The 26,324-nt window shown below is 43.1% G+C and overlaps 1 protein-coding gene across 3 annotated transcripts in view; it reads left to right on the top strand.

The window, feature by feature from the left end:
* The first annotated feature begins 281 nt into the window (after positions 1-281).
* The window catches only part of SEPHS1 (selenophosphate synthetase 1), a 94,848-nt gene continuing 68,805 nt past the window's right edge, over positions 282-26,324 (top strand). Inside the window, exons 1-2 of one of the 3 annotated variants that reach the window (XM_077472473.1) lie at positions 282-432; positions 25,751-26,012. In XM_077472473.1, the coding sequence (XP_077328599.1) occupies positions 25,820-26,012 (193 nt within the window). In that variant the 5' untranslated portion in view covers positions 282-432; positions 25,751-25,819. Of the gene's footprint in view, positions 530-9,220; positions 9,371-25,750; positions 26,013-26,324 lie in introns of those variants that run through there. The other 2 variants (XM_077472472.1, XM_077472474.1) reach the window with 2 other exon arrangements.

Here is a 26,324-nt window from a genome sequence, read left to right as displayed (position 1 = left end):
TATATATATATATATATATATATATTTATATATATATATATATATATATTTGTGTATATGAGGGGAGAGAGGAGCTGGATAAAATGGGTGAAGTTGCACTTTAAATAAGGCAGTTTGCTGTGTTTGTGTGGTAATTGTGTGCACACTGTCCATAGTTGTAGTTTATTATATATTATAACATGTAGTACTCGGTTCTTCCATTCAATAACTCCCCATTCCAATGAGGGGGGGGGTGTCCGTCCTTGTCCCAGTCAGGTGTCCCCTCATGTCCGGGGCCCTCACACACAAAGAGAGACCGGTGTTATCGGTGTGAGCGGACACACTGACTGCCGCCTCCTGTCTGATCATAAAGTAGAAATGAGGGTGTGCGTGTGCTGAGCGCGGTGCATTGTGGGTGTGCGGGACCTGCGGAGGGAGGCGGATGGAGAGCCGGTAAGTGAGAGGGAGGGAGGAGGAGCGGAGGAATCACAGGGGAGGGCGTCCGCCACCGCCGCTTAAAGGGGAACCGTTAACTAAGAATATAGATCCGGTGAGTAGAGCCGCGTCACCCCTTCCCCTGATCCGGTGTGTGTCTGGGCGGCGGGCTGCGGTGGGTGAAGGAGGGGGGAAAGAAGGCCGTGCCGCCTTAAGGGCCGGGGGGTTTGGCAGCGGCGGGGTTAATGGCAGTCGGACTGCCGACATCTTTCTTCATCGCTGGCCTGTACCGAGGGCCTGAGTGGCGGGCCGGGCCTGGCCGGGGACACTGGAGGAGCCTCCCTGCGCCTTTAAGGCGGATGGGGAGGAGTGAGCGGTCCGGGGCCTGGGCCCCACTCTACAATCAATAGAGGCAGCCTGAGGAGAGAGGGGCCCCGGGCCGGAACACTTATCTCACCGGCCTCACTCCTCTGCACAGACCAACACATGTGTGCTGACACCCGGGGGCACATATGGGAGCCTGCACAGAGACATAGTGCAGGGGGCCCCACATATAGGAGCCTGCACAGAGACATAGTGCAGGAGGGGCCCCACATATATCAGACAGTGCAGGAGGGACCCCCATATATCAGACTCTGCAGAGTGACAGTGAAGGAGGGACCCCCATATATCAGACTCTGCAGAGTGACAGTGCAGGAGGGACCCCCATATAGACTCTGCAGAGTGACAGTGCAGGAGGGACCCCCATATATCAGACTCTGCATAGAGACAGTGCAGGAGGGACCCCCATATATCAGACTCTACATAGAGACAGTGCAGGAGGGACCCCCATATATCACAGCCTGCACAGAGACAGTGCAGGAGGGACCCCCATATATCAGAGCCTGCACAGAGACAGTGCAGGAGGGACCCCCATATATCAGAGCCTGCACAGAGACAGTGCAGGAGGGACCCCCATATATCAGAGCCTGCACAGAGACAGTGCAGGAGGGACCCCCATATATCAGACTCTGCATAGAGACAGTGCAGGAGGGACCCCCATATATCAGACTCTGCATAGAGACAGTGCAGGAGGGACCCCCATATATCAGAGCCTGCACAGAGACAGTGCTGGAGGGACCCCCATATATCAGAGCCTGCACAGAGACAGTGCAGGGGGGACCCCCATATATCAGACTCTGCATAGAGACAGTGCAGGAGGGACCCCCATATATCAGACTCTGCACAGAGACAGTGCAGGAGGGACCCCCATATATCAGAGCCTGCACAGAGACAGTGCAGAAGGGGCCTCACATATCAGAGAAAGTGCAGGAGGGGCACCACATTTCAGACTCTGCATAAATACACAGTGCAGCAGGGGCTCCATATATCATACTCTGCATAGAGACAGTGCATGAGGGGCTCCATATATCAAACTCTGCATAGAGACATCGTACAGGAGGGTCCCCCATATATCAGAGCCTGCACAGAGACAGTGCAGGAGGGGCCCCACATTTCAGACTCTGCATAAATACACAGTGCAGGAGGGGCCCCATATATCAGACCCCGCATAGAGATATAATGCAGAATGAGCCCCGATATGGACTCTGCATAGACACATATTGCCAGATGGACCCTGCATAGAGACACATTGCAGGAGGGGCGCCCCAAACATCAGACCCTGCATAGCGCCATAGTTCAAGAGCAGTCCCCAGACATCAAAGGGACCCTGCATGAAACTGTAGTGCAGGAGGGGCCCCAGCTATCAGACCCTGCATAGTGCAAAAGGGCCCCCCACATATCAGATGGACCCTGCATAGAGCCATAGTGCAGGAGTTGCCCCCAGACATAAGATGGACCCTATACACCTAGAGTTATAGTACTGGAGGGGCCCCTAAACATCTTTATAGGGGGTCAGTCAGATGTACTTTGCACCCCTAGAGCCATAGTGAGGAAGGTGCCCCCTGTTATCAGATGGACCCTGCATCCCTAGAACCATAGTGCAAGAAGGGCCCTCAGTCATCAAAATCACCCTGTATAGAGCTATAGTGCAGGAGGGGCCCACAGATTCTGTACAGTGCATAAATAAGTAAGAAAATGCCCCCCCCCAATTCTTCTAGCTCTCTAGGAGCACACCCTGAAAACAGGACGTGTAGATAAGCAGCACAGGGGGATTTTCTGCTCCTGTAACCATTGCAGTGTTTGTACTTCTATTGCCCTTCATGGCTGCATTGCTTTATTACCTTAGACACACTTTACAAAGTACATGTAAACCTCATATGAATAAGTAATTTTTAATTATAAAAGTGTTTTTGCCTTTTTTTTTTTTTCCTATGTTGTATCTTAATGCTGCTGATCGTCTGCGTCCTCTTTGTAGCAACTTTCCAACTTTTTTTTTTTTTTTTTTTTTTTTTTATTGATTGGTGCATGTGGCTTGCCTAGGACAGGTTAGCTGATGCTGACAAGGGCATTGGAGAGTGTATGACAGGCTGACAATGCTGGAATACAATGGAGAGGTGGGGACAGAGTGCTGTCACCGAAAGATAGGAACAAAGGACTTTCATGACAGGATCACTAGCTATACTTTTCCTGACAGCTGCAGATTAAAAATATTGGAAATTATTTTTCAAAATGACATTAACGTTCTGATGGTTGTGTGAGATTTAGTTGAATTTACGTAATATTAAATCCAAATGTGCTTTTCGTCCCTGAATATGGGGCAATTGTTTTGTGACTCATTCTGCCTTCTTTATCAAATATTTATCTTTATCTAAAATAACAGTTATAATACTGTATTGCCATTGAATGAAATCACATAACATTTTCATTGTCTTTATACATTGACAATAACGCTCATTATTATTATTGTGAGGAATCTACAATAATGTTCTTGTATGTTATGACGTTGGCTGTAAAAACTGTTTCTTGTGTAATAAAAAAAAAAAGCAGAATCCAGGCTGATTTCTGGAAACAGGAGGGAAATGCGAGTCCTAAATTATAGTAATTGGATATATAGATCTCCAATATATTCCCTCTGGTCTGATAGTGGAGGTCTGTTATCAAATTGGTTTCATGTTTTACCTGGACAAAATAAAACGATTAATCTGATTATTCATATCTTAATTTCAGATACACAATGTGGGGGGGGGGGGGGTATTATATAGCTGTGCCCCTGGGAATAGTGTCTCACAACAGTTGGCTTTGCCCCACTGCAAATAATGCGATCAAAGTGTCTGGCCTAATTGGTCAAAAATGCACCATGTTGCACCAAAAGAATCTCCTGCACCTCTTTCCAGGTCATGTATATGACGTGTATTGCCTAGTTGTGAATGGACCTCATAGACAATGTTAGCATTCCTCTTGTGTTGACTGCTGAAGTGTAACAGGCCGCTGCATTTCTCTACAGGAAAACTTGCTGCACTGCAGCATTGTGGTGCAAGGATTAAATGAAATCTTATTTTGTGACCCTTCAATAAAGTAAATAGAAAAAGTAAGCAGTGCCTTGTAGTGTAACAATGCAAAGCATCACCCTTGTACACCTGGTGTGAATCGGCCCTATGTGGAGAATTATTTTGCATTGAAAACAGAAAAGTTGGTGCTTTTGACAGAGTTCCAGAATTGGGGTGCCAAACTTGCAGATCTTTGATTTTTGTATGAGAGAGTATTATTATTTATTTTATATTTCACATAGAAATGCAGAGGAAAAACTGTATTTGAGGTCTTGGGGTAAGGATGGGAAAAAATTGTGACATCACAAAGCTCAACCGTGACCTAGGTGATTTTTGTCAGGGTAATATTCTTCCGGATGGTTGTCTGACCTCACATAACCTGATTATTTGGGGTTATAATAAGGTCACCAGTGACAGGAGGAAGTTGTTTTATCTTGCTAGTGTTTATGGTTTAGATTTGTGTTTAGTTATGTTTTAACTTCCTTAAAATATGCATTGTTTTCTAATTTGGAGCTAGAAATGTACTTGTGGTTATAACCTAGTTTTGTTTGTATTGTGCTAAGAAGGTGTTTTTTGTTTAAAATCTGAATTTATCCTGGTGAGAATATTAAATATCTTGCACGCATGTACAACTTTCTTGCTGGGAGAAAATCTCTACATCTGTGCTAATTGATTCAACTTTGGACTACTTTTACATGTACTTATTGCTGTGGGAATCTGTGTGATCAAGGCTGTTAGTGTCTGTTGTATGCTGTTTAATAGTTGCGTTCGTTGCAGCAGTCCTGGCTGTGCGTGCGCTGTTTCTGCAGGTAATACAAAGCCCGGCTCTGGCACACAATGAAGGCCTGTCTGTGCTTTGCTGCATTAAAGGCAGCGTCTGAAATTTAAGGTGTTCCTGATTCCGGCAGTCCTCATATCAGCGGCGTTCTCTCAGCAGTATCTGCACACACCTCCTCCTTCCTCCCCTTTTTTTTTCTTCTGCTCTTTGAATGGATTTTCTTGGTTTCTTTTTCCACCAATGTGTTTCTAATTGTAGGAAAAATTGGGAGGGTCTAAGCTGGCATTGCGTTTCCTTTTTTTATTTTTTTTTGAGTGTTGCATACCTTCATGTCATTGAAAACAACGAATACTAATATACAAAGGAAAATCCATTCAATTAGTTTTTTGGCCAAAGTTTGCTGCTTTTTTGTAAAGTTTATTTCTATAGCATTACAAATGTTCATAGGATTAAAAGAAATCTGACATGGGCAAAAATGGAGGTATCATTGCTGACCTATATTTCTGAAAATTCTGATTGCCTGGCATAATTTGGATTCAGTACTCATGTTTTGGCTTGAAGCAAGCTTAAGCCTGCCTAGGTTCACACTGACAGTGGGAATAAAATCGTGTGAGTTCAGCTGAACTAACACCATTTCAATCCTGCATGTCAGCCCCGACTTTGGGGGCGATTTCAGAGACATCTGTGGGGGTTTCTGCACAGATGTCTGAACAAATTGCACCCCAAAGTTGCCAAAAGTAGTACAGAAACTACTTTTGGGAATCGGTGCAGCGCCGTACCGCTTCGAACTGTGCCATTGCTGCCAATTTGACATGCCAAATTTGCGTCAATGTGAATTAAGGCTTAAAAATGCTGCTTGTGTTTTGCTTGTAGAAGCAGTGCAATGTTATCCTATCTGTCCATGCACATCAGAACGTTTGGAGGCATATTTTAATCGCTTGCCTACCAGGAACTCTTACCCCCTTCCTACCCAGACCAATTTTCAGCTTTCAGTGCAGTTAGTCTTTAGGCCTGTACACATGATCGGATTTTTTGACAACAAAAATGCAAATTGGCTGTTTTAAGGCAACATCCAACCGTGTGTACGCTCCATCAGACAAACTTTTTCAGTTTTCTTTGGACAAATGTTGGCTGCGTGAACAGACAAGCTTTTTGACAACATAAGTCCGATAACGCAAAGTCCGATCGTGTGTACAGAAAACCATCGGACTTAACAAACACGCATGCTCAGAACCAATGCAAAAGATCAGACAATACAGAAGTTGACCAAAGGTGGTGGTAAAGAGCAGAAAAACCACATGATTTGGTGAAAGTTGGTTAAAAAAAGTCCAATCGTGGGTATGCTTAAAAAGTTCAGAGCCAATGCCCTTTGTACAGAAATCCACGGGAAACTTTTGTTTCAACTCCATTCGTGTGTATGAGGCTTAAGACTGACAATTGTGCAGTCATGCAACACTGTACCCATCCTGAAATTTTTTATCATTGTTTTGCGACAGAGCTTCCTTTTAGTGGTATTTAATCACCACTGGGTTTAATATTTTTTGCTAAACAAATAGAAAAAGACTGAAAATTTTTTGGGGAAAAAACCTTTCCTAACCTGGCCATACATTATACAATGTTATAATTAATGACATTTTCTTTAGACTTGCCTATAACTGTGTAGTACAAGGGCATGCACGAATGCATACAAATTTGAAAGTGTTTAGGTCTGAACTCATATTATATGGTCTTGGTAAATCTAAAGGAAAGTTGTACAAGAAAATTGTATACTGTATGGCCAACCTTAGTTTCTGTTTATAAAATTTAGCAAATAGGTAATCTTCTTCCTTCCTTTTTTTTTTTTTTTTTCTTCACTGATGTGTGCTGATGAGGCGGCAGCACTGATGATCAGTGCCCTGACTATCAGTGTAAGGCCCCTTTCACATGGACGATCTGTTCAGGTCCGCCTGTCAGTTTTTCAGCCGGACCTGAACGGATGCTCCATAGAGCTCTATGGAGTGTCGGATGTCAGTGGTGACATGTCCGCTAATATCCGAGCCGCTCCGATCCTAAAAAGTATGACGGAGGAAAAGGCAATTTTTCCATCCGTCATCGGATCGGGTGACGACGGACACTGCGGTCCGTCGTCACCCGATCTCCCATAGGGGAGGGCGGCGCTGTGACAGGTCCGTCCCTGCGCAGTGTGCAGAGACGGATCTGTCCTCTGCCTGCTCAGCGGAGATCGCTCCGGCGATCCCCGCTGTGCAAGCGGGTATCCACGGGGAGGATAATTACTGATCCACCCCATGTGAAAGGAGCCTTAGTTTGCCCTGTCACAGGATTGCCAGCTATCGGCTTTCCTTTCCTCAGACAGTGTTAGTGCTGAGGAAAGTAAATGCATTTATTTACATGTGATGAGCTGTGATTGGACACAGCTGATCACGTGGTAAAGGGTAGCTGTGATTGGCCCTTTACCTCGTTCTGTGATCAGCTGTGTCCAAAGGAGTTTGCTAGCAAAAAGAATAATTGCTCCTAAACTCTCATACAAAATCACTCTATGTGAGGTTTTTTTTTTTTTTCTGCCAAAAGAACTGGCTTTTTTTTTTTTTAATATTTTTTTAGCCCAGCGTACGTGGACTCTAACAATGCTATACATAAAGGTAAAAAAAAAAACTATATGCAGCAGCCACCCCCCCCCCCCCCCATAATACTTGCCCAAGCCCCAATCTCTGTCCAGCAATACACATGAGCGCCTTGGCTCTCCTGGGTCTTTCCCTCCTCATGAGACAGTAGCGGGAGCCATTGGCAATTGTCAATAACAGCTAGTGAGCCAATGAGGGAGTGGAGCTGAGCCGTGCTCTGTGTGCGAATGGACACATGGTGCAGCTGCTCGGGAACAAGCCTGCTTGGGTGCCCCCATAGCAAGCTGCTTACTATGGAGGCACTAAGTAAGAGGGAGCGGCCAGGAGCGCTGGTGGGGGACCTGAGAAGAAGAGGTTCAGGGCTGCTCCATGCACAGAGCAGTTAAGTATAACATGTTTGATGTTAAAAAAAAATAAAATAAAAATAACAAACCTTTAATATGTTAAAGCCAAAGGCCTTGTTGGACTAATGTAACTATGCCATACCTGCTGGACCCCTGTGGAAGCAGAGAATCGCTGTAGTAGTAACCAATACTATAGTAATCATCGCTGTCTTCCCAGGTCTTGCTGAGCTGCTGCCCTGTTGCGTAGTGAACGTGGGCTCGCTCGCTCGGCATAAGTGCCATTCACAGAACAACTTGCATTTTTTTTCCAACAATGCAAAGCGCTCTCTGACTGGACAACATGGAGATTGTGACATTATCTCTCAACCTCATACATTTGGAGAACATCTTGATACACAAAAGTTGAAGGATAAGTCCAGCCTGAGCTTGTTTGGCTGGGCTTCTCCTCCTATGGGTCACAGGAGTGTGTAATTCATTTGGACTCCCGTGACCCATTTTCAGCAGAAAGTGGTCTGATGTCACCAATATCAGTCCTGACTCTTGGAGTCGGGGAGCCACCAGGGCCCTGGACTGATAGCCATCTCAGTGAGCTGCTGAGACGGCCACTCCCTGCCCCTCCACAGCTAAGTGCTCCAGTGAGCTTGGAGGAGCAGAGCAGGAGAGCTGCTGACAGGCAGCAGTTCTCCGCTCAGGTAGGTGAGAGAACCGATCCATCAGCGGTGTTCGAAGGCTTGGTTCTCAGTGCAGAGTTGCTGGGGGACAGGTAAATATAAAACTGCAATAACCCCCAAACCCATACTTTTAATTAAAGCTGAACAGTAGTCTTATCTAGCTCCTGTACTATACTTTGGGATTAGACAAAGTGCAGCAGCATGCTGTTGAGATCATTGCTCTCCTTTCAGGGAGCTCTTGATACATGTTTAATCCAGTTATGGATTCATTAAATTGTGCTCAGCTTTGAAAACCTTAAGGAATTGCTTAGAAAACCTATCCAAAGAAACCCAGAACACTGGGGTACTTGAGATAAATTTACACCAAATTGTATTTGCGAAGCACGGGCTTTAATAAAAAGATATAGCAAAATGTCAATGTGCACTCACAGTTGTGAATTTTGTAAGTACATTTTGTCACCTGCAATTTTGTGAGCAAAGAAAGTAAAGAGAATTCTGTACAGACAGAATTCTGAAATCCTCCATTGAAGATGTGGTTTGCAAGTTCAAGTGCCGTTTTTCAATCCTGACTATATTAACCCCTTCAGTCTCAGACACTTTCATCCTCTTCCTGCCCAGGCCGTTTTCAAGTTTTCATTGCTTGCACTTTGAATGTCAATTACTCAGTCATGCAACACTGTACCCAGATAAATTCTTTTACCATTTTTTTATTTTTTTTTATTTTTTTGAGATAGAGCTTTCTTTTGGTGTTAATTATTCACCATTGTGTTTTTTTAGTTACTGTTCTAAGAGGCATGGTGACTTTTTTTTTTTTTTTTTCCGCAAAGTTGCCGTTTTACCAAGTTATGTCTCACGCACATCATAGGCATATTACTAATTACACCCCAAAACTCATTCTGCTGTGCCTCTCGATAATGGGGATACCACATATGAGACTTTTTTTTTTTTTTTTTTTTTTTTACAGCTTGGATGCATATAGGGAGGGGCCCAAAATCCAAGAATCACCCTTGGACTTTTTAAGGAACATAGATTACTTCAGATCACATTTTTGGAGCACCAGGACAATGGAAACACCCACAAAATGACCACTTTTTGAAAAGCAAACACTCCAAAGGTATTTTCTAAGAGGCATAACGAGTCTTTTAAAAATAAATAAATATATATATAAATATAAATATATATATATATATATATATATATATATATATATATATATATATATATATATATATATATAATTTTTTTTTTTTTTTTTTTGCCACAAATTGTTTGAAAAGTGAAAATGTGTGTGGTGCGTGTTTTTAGTTTTGTTTTTTTTCTTTACAAAAAGTTGTCAGTTAATAAGATATATTGACCACATTGATTATACACATTCTTAGAATTACACCCAAAACACATACTGCTGCTCCTCCCGAGTATGGTGCTACCATAAGTGAGACTTATCCACACATACGGCCCAAAAATTAAAGAAGCACCTTCCTGGGACATAAATTACGAATCTAATTATCACATTTTTTGGAGGCCTTGGAGCACCAGGACCCGGAACATTCATAAAATTACCACATATTGGAAACAAACAGGTGTTTTCTAAGAGGCATGGTGAGTCTTCAAAAATGAAGATAATGATAATTTTTTCCTTTTAAAAGTTGTCAGTTTAACCACTTCAGCCCCGGAGGATTTTACCCCCTTCCTGACCAGAGCCCTTTTTTTGCGATTCAGCACTGCGTCGCTTTAACCACTTCAGCCCTGGAAGAATTTAACCCCTTCCTGACCAGAACACTTTTTGCGATTCAGCACCGCGTCGCTTTAACTGACAATTGCGTGCAAGGTTGTAACCGAACAAAATCCCCCCCCCCCCCCACAAATAGCGCTTTCTTTTGGTGGTATTTGATCGCCTCTGCGGTTTTTATTTTTTGCGCTATAAACAAAAGAACAGCGCCAGTTTAGGCCAATATGTATTCTACATATTTTTGGTTAAAAAAAAGCAATGCAATAAGCGTATGTTGATTGGTTTGCGCAAAAGTTATAGCGTCTACAAAATAGAGGATCTATAGCATTTTTATACATTTAAAAAAAAAATTGGTAATGGCGGCGATCTACGATTTTTATTATTTTCTTTATTTTCGGGACTGCAACATTATGGCAGACGCATCGGATATTTTTGACACTATTTTGGGACCATTGTCATTTATCCAGTGATCAATGCTATTAAAATGCATTAATTACTGTGTAAATGACACTGGCAATGAAGGGGTTAAGTGTGTCCTAGGGAGTGATTCTAACTGTTAGGGGGCCGGGCTTCAACACACAGGATGATCACTGTCCAGTCACTAGGCAGAATGGGGAAATGCTTTGTTTACAAAAGCATCTCCCCGTTCCTCTCTGTGACACGATTGCGGGCACCCGGTGGACATCAAGTCCACGGACAGGCACCTGCGACACTGCTTCTTAACTACTTAAGCCGCAGACCATTTGGCAGCTAAAGGACCAGGTCCCTTTTTGCGATTTGGCACTGCGTCGCTTTAACTGACAATTGCGCGGTTGTGCGACGTGGCTCCCAAAGAAAATTGGTGTCCTTTTTTTCCTATAAATGGAGCTTTCTTTCGGTGGTATTTGATCACCTCTGCGGTTTTTATCTTTTGCGCTATAAACAAAAAAAGAGCGACAGTTTAAAAAAAAAAAAAACAATATTTTTTTACTTTTTGCTATAATAAATATCCCCCAAAAATATATATAAAAAAACAAAACCCTTTTTCCTCAGTTTAGGCTGATACGTATTTTTCTACATATTTTTGGTTAAAAAAATCGCAATAAGCGTATATTGATTGGTTTGCACCAAAGTTATAGCGTCTACAAAATAGGGGATAGTTTTATGGCATGTTTATTTTTACATTTTTTTTTAATTTTTTTTTTTTATTTTTTATTTTTTGCGACTGCAACAATATGGCAGACACATTGGATATTTTTGTCACTATCTTTGGACCATTGTCATTTATACAGCGATCAATGCTATAAAAAAATGCATTGATTACTGTGTAAATGACACTGGCAGTGAAGGGGTTAACCACTAGGGGGTAATGAAGGGGTTAAGTGTGTCCTAGGGAGTTATTCTAACTGTTAGGGGGCTGGACTTCAACACACAGGACAATGATCACAGTTCTCGATGAGAGAGCTGTGATCACTGTCCTGTCATTAGGCAGAACTGGGAAATGCTTTGTATACAAAAGCATCTCCCCATTCTTCCTCTCCGTGACACGATCGTGGCACCCAGTGGACAATTGAGTCTGCGGGCCCTGCGACACTGCTTCTTAAAGGGGACGTACCGGTTTGCCAACATACATCTGCGTGTGCTGGGTCGGCAAGTGGTTAATAAAATATTTCTCACTTGAAGCATTGGGAGTACCTAGAATTACAGCCCAAAACGCATTCTGCTGTTCCTTACGAGTATGGCAATAACACATGTGAGGGACTTTTTCAGTGTGTCTGGACTAATTATATACCAGACTTTATATCTTGTGTATCACACAAATAAACCCTCCCAGACAAGTTAGACACATTCCTAAACCTTGTGGGCAGCCTTCTCAGAAGAGTTAAAGCTGTTATAGCTGCAACGAGTGGGCCAACGTAATATTGAACCCTATGGACTAAGAGCGGGATTGCATTAAAGGCCATGTGCGTGTATAGACAGGTGTCCCAATACTTTTGACTAGTGTATGTATGTGAGGGGAAAAAATATATTAAACTCTTTTCATCAATTTTGGAGGGACATCCGGTTCTTGGTAATATCACTGTTGTGTCATATTTTCTCCATTTGGTGATTACTGTGTTCCATGGTATATCTAATGCCTTGGAAATTCTTTTGTACCCATCTCCTGACTGATACCTTTTGACAATGAGATCTGTCTGATGCTTTGGAAGCTGTCTGTGAACCATGGCCTTTGCTGTAGGATGCGACTAAGAAAATGGCAGGAAAGACCTACTAGAACAGCGGAACTTTATTTGGCGTTAATCAGAGGCACTTTAAATATTGGCAAGTGTGTACTGACTCCTATTTAACGTGAGTTTGAATTGCTTAATTCTGAACACCGCTACATCCCCTGTTATACCCCACACTTATGCAACCACATTCTTGTAGTTTTTTATTTGTACTCCCCCCCACACACACACTTGTCACACAATTGTCACCACATGTCGGTAACAACCCGTGCAATCAGTACTTGCAAAGAAGCCAAAACAAGTTCAGAAATGAAGTTGTGTAATAAAATGGAATGACATAAGGAAAAGTATTGAACACGCTAACTGAAATGTATTTAATACTTTGTACAAAATCCTTTGTAATGTCAGCTTCAAGACGCCTTCTGTACGGAGAAACTAGTCACATGCATTGCTCAGGTGTGATTTTGGCCCGTTCTTCCACACAGTCTTCAAATCTTGACTGTTCTGTGGGCCTCTTCTATGAAGTCTGATCTTTAGGCCTGGTTCACACCGCTGCGGGGGGAGATCCGGATGTGATTCGCACAGCAAATCACATCTGATCTCCGTAGCGATGCGAGTTCAGCCATACAGATAGTATGGCTGAATTCGCAGCGCTCCCGCAGCAAACTCGCACGGGACCCTTTTTTGGGTCAGCAACAGAATCGGATCGCATGGGGAGGTTCACACCATGCGATCCGATTCCTGTGCGAGTCGGCAGATCGCACTGCGATATGCCGACGGATCTGGGGGTGTCATTAACATAACATTGACACTCCCAGCCGTCCGCATAGGGCAGTGTGAACTGCCGGCGGGAGGTGTGCGATGCGGGTAAACGCCGCGGATTCGCGGCGTTCCCGCATCGCTATAGTGTGAACCCGGCCTTGGTTCTTTCCATAGAATTTTCTATTGGATTCAAGTCAGGTGATTGGCTGGGCCATGCTAGCAGCTTTATTTTCTGTCTTTGAAACCAATTGTGTTTCCTTGGCTTTGTGTTTTTGATCACTGTCTTGCTGAAATGTCCACCCTTGTTTCATCTTCATCATCCTGGTAGATGCCAGTAGACTTTTTTTTTTTTTTTCTCCAAATAGTTTTTATTGGTAAACATGAACAGAAAATCATAACAGAAATTAAAGCCGATGCAATCAGTATTTGTAGTCTTACAACTTTCTAATTAGAGTAGTTCAAAAGCACTGTTACATACCACTTGCCCTATTAAAATTAGGGCTGCAACTAACAATTATTTTCATAATCGATTAGTTGGCTGATTTTATTGTTTTCGATTAATGGTTAACCTTAAAGAGGAGCTGCACCTTTAAAAAAATATATTAAAAGCCAGCAGCTACAAATATTGCAGCTGCTGACTTTTTAATAAATTGACACTTACCTGTCCCAGGGTCCACCGATGTCGGCGGCAGAGGACGGGCAATCGCTTGTCTCTCCGCTGCCCCCGCCGCCATCTTCTGTCAGGGAATCGGGAAGTGAAGCATTGCGGCTTCACTACCCGGTTCCCTACTGAGCATGCACGTCTCCACTGGTCCCCGCTGTGTCCTGGGAACTGTGTGTTTCCTAGAACACAACCGGGGGGGAGGGGCGGGGTCGCATCTGCGGCTTGCTTGTCCCGGAAGTGAGTGCAGATACCTGGATTATCCAGGTATCTGCACCCCCCTCCCCCCTGAAAGGTGCCAATTGTGGCACCAGAGGGGGGGAGGGATCAGATGAGCAGAACTTCCACTTCAGGGTGGAGGTCTGCTTTAAAAAAAAAAAAAAAAAAAAGTGGGTCAAATTGACATTCATTTTCAACCACAGTGACGGGAAAATTTGGAAATAATAGGAAACTTCTACAGACAGTGTATGTGGTTTTTGTGTAGAAATGAAGTGAAGATTTCAAACAAAATTCTTTCATTCAGCGAATGTACAAAGATTTTTCACCTGAATATTCTCACCTGAAAATTGATCCGTGAGGCCAGCATAAGGCTCGGTACACACCTATGCAGTTTTTACTTTTGATCTGTTTCTGCAGTGCTTTTTGCTGTGCATTTTGATTTTACTGCAATTTGCGTTTTTTTTTTTTTTGCATTTTTTTTTTTTGGGCAGAGTAAAAATCTTTTTTTTTTTTTATCATTTGTTTTTTTCCAAACAAATTGCGTTTGAAAGACCTCTGCGAAAATACTGTGTGTCATAAAATATTGCAACAACCTCCATTTTATTCCCTAGGACAGTGATGGCGAACCTTGGCACTCCAGAGGTTTTGGAACTACATTTCCCATGATGCTCAACTACACTGCAGAGTGCACGAGCATCATGGGAAATGTAGTTCCAAAACATCTGGGGTGCCAAGGTTCGCCATCACTGCCCTAGGGTCTCTGCTAAAAAAAAAAAAAAATATATAATTCTTCTAAGTCTACGTTGTCTAGCAGAAAATACAGGATTTTTACTTGTGTCAGAAAAGATTTAGGGTCCTTTCACACGGGGCGGATCAGTTCTGATCCGCCCCGTGGATATCCGTTTGCTCAGCGGGGATCACTCCGCCGATCCCCGCTGAGCAGGGAGATGACAGCTCCGTCTCTGCACACTGCGCAGGGACGGATCTGTCACAGCGCCGCTCTCCCCTATGGGAGATCGGATGACGACGGACCGCAGTGCCCGTCGTCATCCGATCCGATCCGCAGACGGATGGAAAAATAGCTTTTTCCTCCGTTACACTTTTTCGGATCGGAGCGGGTCGGATGTCAGCGGACATGTCACCGCTGACATCCGACGCTCCATAGACCTCTATGGAGCACCCGTTCAGGTCCGCCTGAAAAACTGACAGGCGGGCCTGAACGGGACATCAGTGTGAAAGAGGCCTTAGTCTTTAAATGGTTAAACTGAGAACTACACAAAGAGTTAAATTCATTCATAAGTATAAACCATGTATCTCTTTGTTCTTTTCTTGGCAGACTGCCCAGAGAGGAGGAAAGTCTCTTCATGGAACACTTCAGGCAACTTGCATTGACTTCTATTACAGAAGTCATTTGCCAGTCGCCTGTTATAAGTTATAATCTGCCTTTTTTATTTTTTTAATCAGCACATTCGGATGATGCTGATTAATTAAAAAAACACCAAATATCGGTCGACCTCTAGTTGTGTTCACTAAATAGAAGCGAGTATACCGTCCAGATAAGAGGTCTTTGAGGATCTGTTCTAGCGGAAAGTGCTTCAAAAGGAGTTCTCTAAACCATTGTGTGATAGGTCTGGCCTGGCACTATGCCAGCAGATTTTTATCAAAGTCTTGGTATATTTTTGCATTCATCCTTCCTTCAATGATATCAAGTTTGCCAGTACTGAAAGCTGAAAAACAGCCCCACACTATGATGTTCTCACCTCCAAACTGTTGGTAGGGTTGTTTTAGGGGAGATGTGCAGTGCCATTTGACCTTTAGGCTAGGTTCACACTGAAGCGATGTGGCAACGCAGCGAATCCGCCGGCAGTTCACACTGCCCTATGCGGACTGCTGGAAGTGTCAGTGAAACCTTAATGACCCCCAGATCAGTTCGCATATCGCAGTGCGATCTGCAAACTCGGACAGGAATCGGATCGCATGGTGTGAACACCCATGCGGTCCAATTCTGCTGCGGACCAAAAAAAGGGTCCTGTGCGAGTTTGTGGCGGGTGCACTATCTGTATGGCTGAACTCGCATCGCACAGAGATCAGATGTGATTTGCACTGCAGTGCGGTGCGAATCACATCCGGTTCTCCTAGCCTCGCCAGTGTGAACCCAGCCTCAAACATAGTGTATAGTATTGCTTCCAAAGAGTTCAATTTTGGCCTCGTGACCAGACTATATTCTCCCATTTTTTTTTTTTACAGGCTTGTCTAAATTTTGTGCAGCAAACTTTAACCACTTCCCGACCAGCGCACGTCGATGTACGTGGACAGAATGGCACGGGCAGGCATATGGGCGTACAGGTACGTCCAATATTCAATGCCGCCCTGCCATCGGGGGCGCGCTCCCGCGCTGGTTGGCACCCCCGTGAGTCCGGTCGCGGGACTCGATCGCCGCGGGCATCCCCGCGATCGTCTCACGGAGCGGCCGAATGGAGGAAATGCAGAGTAAACAGCATTTCTCCATTCTGCCTAGCAACTAGTGACGCTGATCTCTGCTCCATGTGATTGGAGCAGAGATCAGTGTTTACTAAATGAAAGCCCAACCCCCCACAGTTAGTAACACACCCCTAGGAACACTTAACCCCTACACTGCCACCCACTGGTTAACCCCTTCACTGCCAGTGTCATTTACACAGGAATCACTGCATTTATATAGCAGTGATTACTGTATAAATGACAATGGTCCCAAAAATGTGTCAAAAATGTCTGTTGGGTCCCCTACAATGTCGCAGTCACAATAAAAATCGCTGATCGCCGCCATTACTAGTAAAAAAAAAAAAATAATAAAAAATTATTAATAAAAATGCTATAAAACTATCCCTATTTTGTATACGCTATAACTTTTGCGCAAACCAATCATCGCTTATTGCAATTTTTTTTTTTTTTTTACCAAAAATATGTAGAAGAATACGCATCGGCCTAAACTGAGGGAAAAAATGTTTTTTTATATATTTTTGGGGGATATTTATTATAACAAAAAGTAAAAAATAATGCGTTTTTTTTCAAAATTGTCGCTCTATTTTTGTTTATAGCGCAAAAAATAAAAACCGCAGGGGTGATCAAATACCACCAAAAGAAAGCTCCATTTGTAGGAAAAAAAGGACGTCAATTTTGTTTGGGAGCCACGTCGCACGACCGCGCAATTGTCAGTTAAAGCGACACAGTGCCGAATCGCAAAAAGTGGTCTGGTCTTTGACCAGCAAATTGGTCCGGTCTGAAAGTGGTTAAATGAGCTTCAACATGCTTTTTCTTCAGCAATGGAGTCTTGCATGGTGAGGGTGCATACAGGCTATGGCGGTTGAGTGCATTACTTCTTGTTTTCTTTGAAAGAATTATACCTGCTAATTCCAGGTCTCCCTGAAGCTCTCCACAAGGCGTCCTTGGCTCTTGGACAACTTTTCTGACAATTCTTTTCACTCCACTGTCAGAAATCTTGCGAGAAGCACCTTGCCATGGCCGATTTATGGTGAATTTATGTTCTTTAAATTATTATGGCCCCAACAGTGCTCACTGGAACATTCAGAAGTTTAGAAATCCTTCTATAACCAATGCCATCAGTATGTTTTGCAACAATAAGTTTGCAAGGGTCTTGAGAGAGCTCTTTGCGTTTACCGATCATGAGATGTTTGTGTGACACTATGGTAATTAGATGCCTTTTTTATAGGTCATCATTTGAGACTGAACCAGCTGATATTAATTTGCACTGACAAGGGGCAGGATTGCTTTCTAATTACTGATAGATTTCAGCTGGTGTCTTGGCTTTCCATGTCTTTTTGCATTTCCCTTTCTTGTGTGCAATACTTTTGCCATGTATCATTCCATTTTATTACACCTAACTTAATTTCTGCACTTATTTGTTTTGGTCTCTTTGTATGCATAGATTGCATGGATTGTTGCCAACGTGTGATGCAAATGTTCATGTCAATAGCAGCTTTAGAAATCTATTTACGATGTAAATTTGCTGTCCCCTCAAAATAACTCAACACCTTTTTAATGTCTAATCCGCTGGCAACAAAAGTGAGTACACCCCTAAGTGAAAATGTCGAAATTGGGCCCAAAGTACCAATATTTTGTGTTACCATTATTTTCCAGCACTGCTTTAACCTCACTGGGCATGGAGTTCACCAGAGCTTTACAGGTTGCCACTGGAGTCCTCTTCCACTCCTCCATGACCACATAACGGAGCTGGTGCGCTTCTCCACCTTCCGTTTTGAGGATGCCCCACAGATGTGCAGTAGGGTGTAGGGCTGGAGACATGCTTGGCCAGTCCATTACCTTTACGCTGAGCGCTTCTTTAGCAAGGCAGTGGTCATCTTCTGTGGCCCAGTCTCCGAAGGGGGGGGGGGGGGAATCATGCTCTGCTTCAGTATGTTACAGTACATGTTGGCATTCATGGTTCCCTCAAACTGTAGATCCCCAGTGCTGTGTCTTTGTACCCCTCACCTGGTTGCCGCCACACACACTTGACACCATTTGAACCAAATAAGTTTATCTTGGTCTCATCAGACCACAGGACATGGTTCCAGTATTCCATGTCCTTAGTCTGCTTGAATTCAGCAAACTGTTTGCGGGGGTTTCTTGTGAATCCTCTTTAGAAGAGGCTTCCTTCTGGGACAACAGCCATGCAGACTAATTTGATGCAGTTTGCGGTGTATGGTCTGAGCACTGACAGGCTGACACCCCTCCCCCCCACCCCTTCAACAATGCTGGCAGCGCTCATACGTCCATTTCCCCCAAGACAACCTCTGGATATGACGCTGAGCATGTGCACTCAACTTCTTTGGTTGACCATGACGAGGCCTGTTCTGAGTCTAACTTTTCCTGTTAAACCGCTGTATGGTCTTGGCTACCGTGCTGCAGCTCAGTTTCAGGGTCTTGGCAATCTTCTTATAGCCTGGGACATCTTTATGTAGATGAACAATTCTTTTTTTCAGATCCTCAGAGTTGTTTGCCATGAGGTCCCATGTTGAACTTCCAGTGACCAGTATGAGAGGGTGAGTGAGAGCTATAACCCAAAAATTTACCACACCTGAGACCTTGTGACACTAAGGAGTCACGTGACACCAGGGAGGGAAAATGGCTAATTGGGCCCAATTTGGACATTTTCACTTAGTGGTGTAGTCATTTTTGTTGCCAGCAATTTTAAACATTAATTGCTGTGTATTGAGTTATTTTGAGTGGACAGAACATTTGCACTGTTATACAAGCTTTACACTCACTACTTTACATTGTAGCAAAGTGTCATTTCTTCAGTGTGGTCACATGAAAAGATATAATAAAATATTTACAAAAATGTGAGGGGTGTACTCCCTTTTCTGAGATACTGTGTATATATATATATATATATATATATGTGTGTGTGTGTGTGTGTGTAAGATATATACCGTATAAAAAACATGCGCGCACACACACACACACGTACATATGCTCTTTTCTTTGAGAGAAATAATTCAGGAAGAGAGCACAGGAAAGCCTTCAGGCCCAGTTCACACTGGTGCGACTTGCGCTCCGACTTTGAGAGCATGTGTCACATGGCATGTAAAAATCATGGTTTCCTTATGAGAGCTGCCCTGACTGGTCCAACTTGTGTCGGTCTGGCATCCTCATCTTAACCACTTGCCGCCCGCCCTATTACAAATTGACGGTGGCAAAGTGGTTTCATAATCCTGATCGGACGTCATATGACGTGATCAGGATTATGAGCCCCGGGGGCGCGCATCGCGGCGATCATTGTTGCGGGGTGTCAGTCTGACACCCGGCAACTACGATCTCGGTAAAGAGTCTCCGACGGAGACTCTTTACAACGTGATCAGCCGTGTCCAATCACGGCTGATCGCAGTGTAAATAGGAAGAGCCGGTGATCGGCTTTTCCTCACTCGCGTCTATCAGACGCGAGTAGAGGAGAGCCAATCGGTTGCTCCTCTGACAGGGGGGGTCTGTGCCACACTGGACCACCAGGGACGCCACCAGACCACCAGGGATGCTAAGCAAAAGGTAATCCTCCCTAGACCACCAGGGATGCCAGTCAGCACAATGGATGCCAATCGGTGCCCATAATGGATGCCAATCAGTGCCCACAATGGGCATCACTGATTGGCATGCATTATTGTTTGGCACTGATTGGCATCCATTTGTACAGTATAACACCAATGCCGCCTATCAGTGCCCACCTGTGCCGCCTATCAGTGCCCACCTGTGCCGCCTATCAGTGCCCACCCATGCCCATCTGTGCTGCCTATCCATGCCAATCCGTGCCACCTATCAGTGCCCATCCGTGTCGCCCGTCCGTGCCGCCTATCAGTGTCCATCAATGCCACCTCATCAGTGCCACTTCACTGGTGCCGCCTTATCAGTGCCCATCAGTGCCGCCTTATCAGTGGCCATCAGTGTAGCCCCATCAGTGCCCATCGGTGAAGGAGAAAATGTACTTATTTACAAAGTTTTGAAACTGAAACAAAACATTTTTTTTTTCAAAATTTTCGGTATTTTTTTATTTGTAGCGCAAAAAATAAAAACCGTAGAGGTGATCAAATACCACCAAAAGAAAGCTCTATTTGTGGGAAAAAAATGATAAAAATTTCATTTGGGTACAGTGTAGCATGACCGCGCAATTGTCATTCAAAGTGCGACAGCGCTGAAAGCTCAAAATTGGTCTGGGCAGGAAGGTGTTTAAGTGCCCGGTATTGAAGTGGTTAATTGATGTGATTTGGATCCGACCAGGAAGATTACACAGACGTTCCCTGAAGTTGTTTCGAAGTCGAGTCAAAGTCGTGCACTAAAGTCAAAGCCACACGACTTTCATGGCAAAGCAGTGTGAAACCTGCCTCAACTGTATTTATAAACAGACTAAAGCAATGTTTTTCAACTCCAGTACTCAAGGTGCCCCAATAGGTCATGTTTCCAGGATTTCCCTCAGATGAAACGGCTGTTGTAATTACTAAGGCAGTGAAACTGATAAAGTTACCTGTGCAAAATAATGGAAAGCCTGAAGACATGACCTGTTGGGCGCCTTGGACTGGAGTTGAGAAACACTGGACTAAAGGATGCAAATTAGAGAAGTTCATTCAACCACGTGTGCTTGTGTGTATGTAAGAAACTGGGGGAAAAAAATCTGTTTGGCAGCAAAATAGTTAAACTAATTACAAAAAGTGTGAAAGAGAAAGCTCATAAAAATCTGCAAGTCAGATCAAAATGACTTTTAAAACCCTGCATTAATTAGCCAACTTGGGGGGAGCTCTACTTCCCTTTTAAAGGATAACTAAAAAAAAAAGAAAAAAAACAAACGCTTGAAGGAGTTTTGGCAGGAGAAATTTGCAATTCTGCCAAAGAAACTACTTGCCTTTTTAGTATTTTTTTTTTTTTTCACTTGGTGTACATGGCCTTTGGGGCACATGCATACAGTAGCATACACCCGACCTGTTTCCAGCATCTGCAAGATGGAGGAGGGTATTCCAGGAGGCAAGAGTGCCATAATGTGCATTCTAATAGCTCACCCATCACAAAGCAGATACGTTTTTCCATGAGAATAAAATTGCTTGGCATGCATACTGCATTTATCAGTCATGTATTTGTCCTTTTTAATAAAGAATCAACATCCATGTCCCGTAACCATATTTAACCACTTCAGCCCCAGAAGAATTTACCCTCTTCCTGACCAGAGTACTTTCTGCGATTCAGCACTGCACCGCTTTAACTGACAATTGCGCGGTCAAACAAACTTGACATCCTTTTTTTTCCTACAAATATAGTTTTCTTTTGGTGTTATTTGATCGCCTCTGCATTTTTTATTTTTTTATTTTTTTGTTTTTGTTTTTTTTTTGCGCTATAAACATGTGGCTACTGGCCTCTTTATAGGCCCGTCGTACGTGTTTATATGTCACCTCATTCTGAATGATCGGATTTTCTGACAACTTTGTGTGACCGTATGTATGCAAGACAAGTTTAGGCTGAAATCCATCGGAAAAAAAATGGCGGATTTTGTCGTTGGAATGTCCAACCGTGTGTACAGGGCATTTCTGGCTCCTGTCCAAATTGGCCCTAGTATTTGGATGTGTGACTGTGCGTTAAGGCCCGTACAAACGGTTGGACTTTTTGACAACAAACATGCAAATTGGCTGTTTTGGAGCAACATCCGACTGTGTGTACGCTCCATCGGACAAACTTTTTCTGTTTTCATCAGACTTTTGTTGGCTGTGCGAACAGACAAACTTTCTGGCAACAAAAGTCTGATGGAGCAAAGTCCGACCGTGTACGCAAAAGCATCGGACTTTTGTACAAGGTACAAACACGCATGCTCAGAACCAATGCAAAAGATCAGACTACAATACAGAAGTTCACCAAAGGTGGCACTGGAGTCATTGAACGTCCTCTTTTGAAGCGGAGTCAGTACGTTGTGACATCATTGCGTTCGTGTTTGTTGTCAAAAAGTCCGACCGTGTGTATGCAATACAAACTTGTGGACCACGCCCTTTGTACAAAAGTCCACGGAAAAGTTTGTACAAAGTCCGACCGTGTGTATGAGGCTTTAGGGGCCTTGGAATGTAAGCTCCCCGGAGGGCAGGGACTGATATGAATGAATAATATACTGTATATGTAAAGCGCTGTGAAAATTGATGGCGCTATACAAGTACCTGTAACAAGTGTATACTCTAGGGCTGATTGTTATCTTCATGGATAAGCGAGTTCCTGAACCTCATCAAGTATGTACATGTGAGGTATCGGGACACTGGGCATTTACACACTTGTTCTGAGTCAGGGACTCATCGAGAATGGCCATACATTGACAGAATTTTTTTATCATTCAGTCTCTGAGCTGAATGAAGAAAATATAACAGATTCCTTCATCCACGCTACACAGAACAGGTGGACAAATCCCCCTGCTGTATTATTGTATTTTGACAGCCACCAGCAGAAAGCCCAAGAGGTCACATCTCTGGAATCAAGCCAGTACTTGGTGAAATGTTTGGTAGAGGGGTAGATCTAGACAGGGCTGCAGTGGGCTATGTCCACGTTAAATAAAGCTGGATGTGATCTGACATCATTGATATGCAGCTTCCTGCTTTCCTACAGTGTACACCATTTTGGTATCTAACCTTCCGTGAGTGCTTCAGTCGTGCATATATCAACACATAGCTGTTTATTTGTACTTCCCTGTTTGAACACATTGTTTAGATAAGGCAATATGTATAGAAAACAATTTGCCTACTTGATGACACATTTCAATTAAGTACTAAAACTGTACCCCAACCAAACCCCACCCACAAACCCCCAGATTATGCCACGTTCTGTTTGGAAGTTCCATTTTTGATTATTTCCTGTCACATCTCATACAGCCAGACTTAAAGTAGTTCAAAAAGCAGAAGTTTTTTTTTGTTTTTTTTTAATCTTAATGCATTCTATGTCTTCTGTGTGCAGCATCCTTCCTAACACTTTCCTAAACCCCCTCTCCATCCAGTGACGTTGTATGAGAGAATCAGCTGTCTGGGACTCGCCTTTCTCATTTTCTTTTTGCTAGAAAATTACTTAGAACCCCCAAACATTATACATTTTTTTTCTAACATCCTTGAGAATAAAATGGCAGTCATTGCAATACTTTGTCACACTGTATTTGCGCAGCTGTCTTACAAGCGCACTTTGTTTAGAGAAAAATACACTTTATTAAATAAGACAACAGTAAAGTTAGCCCAATTTTTTTATATCGTGAAAGATAATGTTATGCAGAGTAAATCAATACCAACATGTAACGCTTCAAATTTGCGCGCGCTCGTGGAATGCGACAAACTTTTACCCTTAAAAATCTCCATAGGTGACATTTAAAAAAACTACAGGTTGCATGTTTTGCATTATAGAGCAGGTCTAGGGCTAGAATTCTTGCTCTTGCTCTACCGATCACAGCAATACCTCACATGTGCAGTTTGAACACTGTTTTCATATGCGGGCGCTACTCACGTATGAGTTCGCTTCTGCACGCAAGCTCGGCGGGACGGGGCACGTTTAAAAATGTTAACTTTTTTTCTTTCTTTATTTTTTTTTTCTTATTTGACCATTTTTTTTTTTTTTTTTTTTTACAGGGTTTAAGGGGGAAAAAAGAGTAACTTTTACTCCTATTACAAGGAATGTAAACATCCCTTATAACAGAATAAAAAGCAGGACAGGACCTCCTAAATATGAGATTTGGTGTCAAAAAGACCTCAGATCTCACATTTACACTAAAATGCAATAAAAAATAAATAAAAAAATAAGTGTCATTTAAAAAAAAAATGGCTCTTTAAGAGCTATGGGTGGAAGTGACGTTTTGATGTCGCTTCCGCCCTGCAGTGTCATGGAGACAGGTGGGGGCCATCTTCCCCTCACTTGTTACCATGTCAGCCCAGGGGACAGACGCGATCGTCTCCGCCACTGCCAACAGCTCTGGAAAGCAGCGGAGGGCACCTCTCCCACCACCGATAAAAGTGATCTCGTGGTGGATCTGCCACAGAGACCACTTTTTATCTTATCTTGTACTGGACTGCCGGCTGAACACGGGGATACTGGGGTTATGGCAGCTAGCTGCTGCCATAACGATGTCCATTCCCAAAGTAGGGACGTACATCATCATGCGGCGGTCCAGAAGTGGTTGAATAAACAAAAAAACAAGACTATGACTTTAAAGTGGTATTAAACCCAAAAATGTATTATATTGCAGCTTACTTATCATTAGATGTGGTTGCATCAGTTTTATCTTCTTTTGGCCTTTTTCCCCTCAATTTTCATCTGGTGATCTGGCCTCCTGTGTAAGGCCCCATATACACTGCTGCTACTGCTCAATGGATGTTCAGAGTTGCATTTAAAGGCAAAAAAATTAGACGCTGAAGTTTCAGATGCAAAATGCGGTAACCCACATTTAGCCGCGTTTTTGTTTTTATAGTCGTTTTTGTTCTTGGCTATTAAAATAAAAAAAAAAATTTCTTTTTCTTTTTTTAGAAATGCTTCTAAATGCAAACGCGGCATGTAAACATGACAAAATGGACGTTTTAAACGTGGGTTACTATCTGTCAAGTTAAATCGTTCAGGAGCGGTTGTAAAAATGTCCCATTAACATGAAACCTTACTGAAATGTTGACGTTGTTTAACCACTTGCCGACTGGGCCATAGCCGAAAGATGGCTACCGCGCGGTTGGCTTATTCTGGGAAAGCGTCCATGCGCATCCTTCCAGAATGTTGCTCTCGCGTGCTCCCGTAAATATCCGTGATCACGGTACCATGTGACAGTGCGATCACTTTTAAACAAACCAACGTCATGTCTTGATGCTGGTTCCTCCCTCCCTCCCTCCCTCCCTGTACCAATCTGTACAGTGCGAGGGGAGAGATTGTTTGTTTGTAGCAGCGTTGTGAGCTGGATCTGTAGTGCCCACAGCGCTGCTCAGTGCCCATACTCTCCCATAAATTTTAACAGAAACACAGAATTATTATTTTTTTAAAGTCTTTTTTGATTTATAGCGCCAAAAATAAAAAATAAACCCAGCAGTGATTAAATATCACCAAAAGAATGCTCTGTTTGTGTGAAAAAAAGGACAGAAATATCATATGGGTACGGCGTTGCATGACTTTTTTTTATTACACATGCACACACCGATCAGCAATAACTTATAACTGAGTAGGCCCCCTTTTGCCATCAAAACAGCCCTGATCTTTTGGGACTTGAACATCACTAGACCTCTCTCTATGGTCCTCCAGCTCATACAGAAGTAGGACACACAGACCCTTATTTGGAGCTATTTTATCCAAGGATATAAGATAAAAGGCACATCTTTGCCAGTTAATATTTAAAAGCTATGTTCTCTGCTGATCTTTTTCTTTCTTTATTATATTGTTTTGTTTTACTCTCTCTAGGTTCATCCACAAAGGAGCCAAAAGTATTGTTGATTAAGTGACACAAACTGAAGAATTCATCTGAGAAACATGTCTGTCCGGGAATCTTTCAATCCTGAGAGTTATGAGCTTGACAAAAGCTTCCGCCTAACGCGCTTTGCAGAGCTTAAAGGCACTGGGTGCAAAGTTCCTCAAGATGTTTTACAAAAATTGCTAGAATCTTTACAGGAGAATCACTTTCAGGATGATGAGCAATTTCTTGGTGCAGTTATGCCAAGGCTGGGTAAGTTATTGGGTGTTGTAAGTGTAACTTCAATAAATATGCTGTGAAGATGCTCACTAAAGTGATTGTATGTAGTACATGGCATTTGTAACCCTGAGTTGTAGGATCTTCTGCAGGTTGAGTTTTTCACAATGCCATGTAATACATGACCCAATGGTGTCTGTGTAAACAAATCACTGGTGGAATTTGGGTAATCCTAGGTTGTTGACCACATGTAATGTGTAACTTTGAGCATACATTAAAAAGGAATCCAGTCCACATTGTTTTGGCGCTGGTAGCAAAATACTGCATGAAAAGTTGTCTGTACATATG

The sequence above is a fragment of the Lithobates pipiens genome, unplaced genomic scaffold, assembly GCF_037356315.1.
Source record: "Lithobates pipiens isolate NorthernLeopardFrog02 unplaced genomic scaffold, aLitPip1_a1.2 Scaffold_8, whole genome shotgun sequence".
Lineage (NCBI taxonomy): Eukaryota > Metazoa > Chordata > Amphibia > Anura > Ranidae > Lithobates > Lithobates pipiens.
Note: the sequence above shows the minus strand (reverse complement) of the source record. Positions and strands in the feature narration are given on the sequence as shown.